The 6268-nt window shown below is 56.8% G+C and overlaps 1 protein-coding gene across 2 annotated transcripts in view; it reads right to left on the bottom strand.

The window, feature by feature from the left end:
- The window catches only part of PTH1R (parathyroid hormone 1 receptor), a 23229-nt gene that overhangs the window by 10146 nt on the left and 6815 nt on the right, over positions 1-6268 (bottom strand). Inside the window, exon 1 of one of the 2 annotated variants that reach the window (XM_039837573.1) lies at positions 1522-2871. The exons of the other annotated variant lie outside the window; for it this stretch is intronic. Within the exon in view, the coding sequence (XP_039693507.1) occupies positions 1522-1566 (45 nt within the window). The 5' untranslated portion in view covers positions 1567-2871. Of the gene's footprint in view, positions 1-1521; positions 2872-6268 lie in introns of those variants that run through there. 2 annotated transcript variants of the gene reach the window in all.

The raw sequence follows: 6268 nt of genomic DNA, 5'->3' as shown, positions 1-6268 counted from the left end.
CTGTTCCCCGCGGGTGCATGGGAAAGGGATGGAATGTCCCAGGATGGAACCTCACAGGATCTGGCCGCCTGTTGGGAAACCTGGGTGGGAGTGGGGGTGGGCAGGGAGTGCTGAGCTCCGGGGAAACAAACCAGGCTCGGATTCCTTCAAGTCCTAGTGCCCTGGGGGACCTCGGGAGTCACCAGTTTCCATCTTGGCCCTCTCCCCAGTCAACGGTGAAGGCCTCAGCCCCTCCCACCCTTATGCTCCCAAGAGGCAGAGGTTGGAGGACGTGCTGGCAGTGGTCTGGGTTGGGCGGGACACTCCCGTGCAGGCTGTGGGTGCGAGTCACCCACATCCCACTGCTTTTCTGGAAGCTCCCTGCATCCAGGCAGACCGTGCTCTGATGATGCAGACAGGCCTTTGCTCCTGCTGCTCCCTCTGCCTGGATTTCTTTTCTTCCCTTCCTTCCAATCTGCACGCATTGGCTGCCACCCGCGGGGACTCAGCAGCATCATTTTAAGGAAGGGAACAGAAGCATCTTGGGGATGGGGGAGGGTCTCTCCCTGAGCCTCTCTCTGTTCCTCTGACTTCAGGTTGAAAGAGTGGGAAGGTTAATGCAGCATCCTGCCCTGGGAACAGCTCAGTGTGCCCAAGCCCAGCCATTCTCAGGAGGGGGACCCACAAGAGGTTAATGCATCCCCTCAGAACCGCAGAACAAGGTCACGTCCCCTGAGACACCTCAGGTCCAGAGCAGGGCCGTGTCCTCTCAGACATCCCACTGCAAAGGCCGGTCTCCAGTCTGAACAGAGCTTTGCAGGGTGGGAGAACCAGCAGGAGGCAGGGAGGAGAGAAGGCGGGTGGGGGAAGGGGCGGCGCCAGCGGATGGGGGCTGGCCGGCTGGCCTGGGCGGTCAAGGAGCTGGGCTGCAGGGAGAAGTTAATTGACCGAGTCTCTTGGTGGCAGCGGCAAGGGCTTCCAGGGCCAAGGAGTCTCCAACTGGCTCAGCAGCCTTGGGTTGTGCTGGTTTCACTTAGCGGAGGCATATGTGTGCATGCGCGTATGAGCGGCGGCGCAGCATTAACTGGCAGCGTACAAGCTATTGGGCCGGTGTGTGCACTGGTGTGAGCCCCGTCTCTGTGCGTTCTCACGTGGGGATTGTTCAGCATGCATGTTGGGGATGTGAGCCTGTGGTGTCTGTGAACATGCATGGGTACATGTGCTTCTGGGCAAAGAACCGCGTGTACGCATTTGTAGTGTGTGATGCGGCTTCTCGTAAGCGTGATGTGGGTGTCCGTGCTTCTGCCTGTCTCTGGAGTCTGAGTTGGACCCTGAGATCGCATCCATTGCCCATGGCCCGCACGATGGGCTACAACAGATTCCCATGTGCTTGCTGCTGGCCCCCACAGCTCCTCTATCCTCCCTTCCCCATCATCCCCAGCTATGGCCGAGCAGGCTGGGGCAGAAGTAGCTGCCGGGGAGACGGAGCTTGAGGGAGGACAGCTAGGGCCTACCCTAATCCAGGGGGACTCCAAGACTAACCTGAAGTTCTCTTTGTGCCTCTGGAACTGGGGATCCTGAGGGCATCTGGCTGCAGAGGGGTCCGATCCCTGTGTAGCTGTCCTGCCCACCCGCCCCATTACAGCACCCCTTCGCTACCGTTTGGGAGGATGCTGCTCTACCTCCATCAGGAACCACCACCAACTACTATTACTGCCAGTACGACCTCCATCAGCACCATCGGCACCATCACAAGTGGTCTACGAACACCCAGGGCTGTCTCCACCAGCACCGTGACCGCCAAAGGCAGCATCACTGCCATCTCCAATACTGCCACCAGCCCCATAGCCATGTCAGTCCCACCTCTGCCACGATCTCATCCTTACTCCCTCCCCATGTCCCCTTCCCCGCGACCCCTTCTCCTTCTGTCCACCTCCATCTCCCTCAAGACAAACACAACGCACCGTATTTTCTCCAGCTGATGGAAAGCTTCCGAGTGACTGACTGAGGCTCGTACCAGTCTTTAAAGACTGGCGCCCCAGCCCTCTCAACAGACAGACTAGCCCACTGATGGTACTGATGGCCTAGACACACAGTACCTTTAGGCACTCAGTCATGGGTTGTAAACTGCCTGTTAGGTAGAGTGACAGACAGGTGTGCTAACTGGGCGATGATCAGGAACTGGCCCAAGGCATCAGCTCGGCCTCCGGCTGCTGCTGCTGGCTTCGCCCTCTCTATGGCTAAGAGGTGGGACACACTCTTTTCTGGAGTCTCGTTTCCATGGTGGCTCTGGGAATGCCCAGGAGAGGGGAAGGTATGTGCTTCCAGTACCCCACTGCCACCAAACTCATTCATTCATCCACGGGGATGGTGGCCCCACTTGGGGCCTCCCTGAACTATAGGACCCATTTTCTCTGTCACCTGATCATGGCAGAACTGCCATTGTAGCAAGAGGAATTCCAGCCCAAGTCAAGGAAGCACTATCCCAAGGAGGAGAGGGCAGCTCCACCACAAAGGCACCCCCACTCGCTCCAGGGTGCAGCAGCTCCCCTGCCTGGAACGCCCCTGTTTACCCCTCCCTTGACCTGCACCCTCTCCTTAATGGAGATTCTGCCGCCAGCACTGGAGCTTCAATCCCGCCTCCGCCATTGTCAGGCTTTATGTCACTGTGAAAGTTGCTTAACCCTTGTGCCTCAGTTTCCTACCTGTAAAATCAGGATAACAATAAGGCTGTTGTGAGAATTAAATAAGGTACGAGCCCTCACTTAACATCTTTAATAGGTTCTGTGACTTTAAGCCAAATGCGGTATAAGGAAAACAATCGTACTGTAGGCTAATTGACACAAACAAGAGTTAAGTTCCTATGGCCTCTTATCAACGTTATAATGACATTATTTGAGGACCCACTGCATGAAAAGCCTGGGCAGGGGTGGGGCTCGGGAAAAGCTGGTTGCTATTATTGCTACTGTTATTAGCAGCAGCACCAAGTCATGGCTACGGGCCCCCTTGCTGCTGGGCGCCATGGGCACCCCCAGGCTAGGGACCCAGAGTGGCTGGGGGAGATCTGGATACATGACTGAGTGCAGAGAGCCACAGTGAGGGGCACATGGGATGTGGGGCTCCAGGGAGAACTGGGAGCTGGGTGAAGTGCACTCAGCAAGCTTTTGGGGTGGAAGGTCCTCCCAATAACTCCTTGCATTTCTGGATCCACTCTGGACTCACACTAAGATTCAAGGTCCCTGCCAGGCCCCCAAAACTTGGCTTTAGGGGGCAACAGGGCCCCTTCTCTGCCTCTGCCCTGGCCCAGGAGGTCTTATCTCCTGGGAGTGGTGTGGAAAATGCTGACAACTCTGACTGTCCTCCAGGCCTGGGGACTCCACCACCACCCCCGCCCCCATCCCACCAGCCCCTCTCCTCCTGCAGAGGTCAGGTCTTCTCGGCCCACCTCCTGGTGCAGAAGGCTCAGACTTCCATCAGTTTAGGTCCAGAGAGTCTGTGGAATTTGGGTTTCAGGGGTGAGGACTGGGGCTCAGGGTGGGGTCAGGGCCAGGAGTCAGTCAGTCCATGGTCAATACCCACCACTGATGGGGCCACCGAACCCTGGTGCCAGGTATCCCACAGCCCCCTGCCCCCACACACAACCCTCCTATGATCTTGGGTCAAAGTTGACTTCCTCTAACCTAACCATCGTAAGGCTCAGCTTCAATGCCCGCTCTCCCTGCCCCCCCCCGCCCCGTGAGCATGCAGGGGTGAGGCGACGACCTGATCCAGCCCTGAGTTGGGGGAAAATAGAGAGAGGCAGCTGGGAGCACTGAGCTGGTGTTTGTGGGGCTCCAGGCAGGGTGCAAGTGGGAGCTGGAAGCCAATATGTTATTTACAAACATAGAAGCTGCTGTCTCAGGGAGAGAGTAGTGTGTGGTCAAGAGGTCCGGATGTGTCTCTCATTTCCTGCGTTCAGAAACCCAGAGGAAGAGAAAAGCCATTTGCTCACTATCCCTCCCCGCCGGGGAGCAAGCAACTCCTAACTCCGCTCCCAAGGAGCCCCCGCTGAGGATGCTGTTGGAGCTGGGGATAGCAGTGATTGTGGCAGTGGGGACAGCGAAGTGGCAATATCAAGGCCGCGGATGGTGACAGTGGTGGTGGACAGAGCCAGTTCCTTGCCACTGGCCAAATGAGAGCCACTCTTCTTCTCCATTCCTCTAACTGCCAAATTCCACACATTTGCTGTCTGTGATCCCAGAGAGGCCTACGTTCTCCTCTGGGCACAACTATGGAGGAAACACAAGGGACCCTTCTTCAGCTGCTGACACCTCTGCCTCTGGGAAAGGGGCTTCTTCCACTACATGGTGTTAGCCTCACGGTGCCCTCGTGGGTCATCTCATCTACCCCTCTGCCTGGGTTCAGCCTGGTCCCCTGGGGGGAGGACAGCTGTCGGCTTCTTGCTCACCTCTAGAGGAAGCAGGTCATCTCTGCTTGGTCATCCCTGCTCGACCACCCTGGTGGTCATCCCTGGACTTGGCCAGTCTCTCCTGCCCTGCGGGAGCCCATCTGCCTGTGGCATCAGCCATTGCCCCTGAACATTATTAGCCACTTGTCCTTCATCTTATAAACGGGGACACTCGAGCTGAGAGTAACAGTTAAAAAGAGGAGGGCCAGGACTGGAGCTAAGGTCTGCTAGACACTGAAGCTGCGCCTCTGGAGGAAAGAGAAGGAAGAAGTACCCAGCCCCATGGATCCCCCAGAGCCGGCCTCAGCACCAGCTTTCCACAGCCCTTCTGGATTGTATTTTTTGCTGCATCAAGCAAGCGCCTAAGGCAGCCTCCACAGAGGTAACTCAGGGGTGGAGGCAGGAATAACGATGATCAAATGGCCATGGTGCTGGTGCTGGCAGCTTGTGCTCAGCTCTAACGGGGCTGAGGACAGTTGTGCCCTGGTATTAAGGAGCAAGGAGAGTCTGCAGCTCCAGAAAGCCAGCGGGAAGCCTTGGCTAACAGGAGACCCCTGGTGACCTCCTGGCCTTCCTGCACCTCTTCTCCAGGTTCCACTCCTGGGACCTGTGCTGGCACCCCTCGATGTCTCCCATGCCAGCTGGCTAGGGACTGCTCCCCACCCCTTTCTGCCCTCAGTCCGTCCGGCTGCCCGAGCAGGCTGGGACGGGATCCTTGCCGGGGACACTCCTGCCTGCCACCGCTGACAAGTGCGGACTTTTCCTCCCCCTCGCTAGGCCTTCCTGAACAGGCTGCCTGTGTTCAGGGCTGGGAGGGGCTGGGGGGGGAGGCACTGTGACGCCTCTCATCCTGGCCAGCGTGGACGCCTTTGGGGCAGGCGGTGGGACGGACACTGGGCTGGCGGAGTTGGCGGCTGGGACAGGGTGGATCTTCACAAGCGGCCTCTACCTGGGCTGGGGGACCAAGGCCCAGAAGGATGGTATAGCTTGGTCAGCAGAATACGATCCCACCAGGTCTCACCTCTGCACAAGGCTGGTCCCAGAATTGAGGTTCTTAAGGGTTTGGGAGGTTTCTTATGTCTTTGCATATCTGAGCAAAACTTTGCACCCTCTCCCAGCCACACTATATTTTGCAACAATTTCGGGGGTCTGCAAACCCTCCACCCCACCCTTTGTTTTTCCTGGGAACTCTCTCTCTTTGAAGGAACTGCCTTCCAGATGTAGTGGCTGGACCAGGGAGTGTCCCCAGAAGGCCCACAACAGGAATCTGGGGGAGGCCGCTTGACGCCTCATTAAAACATTCCGAAGAAAACCCAAGTACCCGGGAGGGCTCGGCCCCCCTCCTCCCGCTCTGTCCACTGGCAGCGGCCAGAGCTGGAGGGGGTGGGGCGGGGGGAGTGTTTAAAGGCAGGTGGTATAAAAGCTCCAACAAATCAATAGGAAAAAGACAAATAAAGCATAGAGAGATGGGTAATGGCTCTGTGCAAGCTCTTAGAAGATGGACAATAAACCCACATAAAGTCCAAAAGCTCACTGGTAATTGGCAAATTAAAATGACACGAGACACCATTTTTCACCTATCAGAATGGCAAAGGTGAAGAAAAGAATTCTCGCACTATCCTATGAGACAAAGGGTGTGGGCAAGAGACCCTCCCGCTCACTCCAGCACTGGCTTTTTAGAGGGCAGTTTGGCCATGTCTATAAAAATAAAAAATGTGCATGTTCTCAGACCCGGCAATGAAGGAATCTAGAAATATCCCACAGGGACTTGGTCACACGGGGACACGAGAGGGCATTTCAAGGAGCTTCCCTGCCACCATCTGCAATCTCTCTCTCTCTCTC

The sequence above is a fragment of the Pteropus medius genome, unplaced genomic scaffold (genome assembly GCF_902729225.1).
Source record: "Pteropus medius unplaced genomic scaffold, Ma_sr-lr_union100, whole genome shotgun sequence".
Lineage (NCBI taxonomy): Eukaryota > Metazoa > Chordata > Mammalia > Chiroptera > Pteropodidae > Pteropus > Pteropus medius.
Note: the sequence above shows the minus strand (reverse complement) of the source record. Positions and strands in the feature narration are given on the sequence as shown.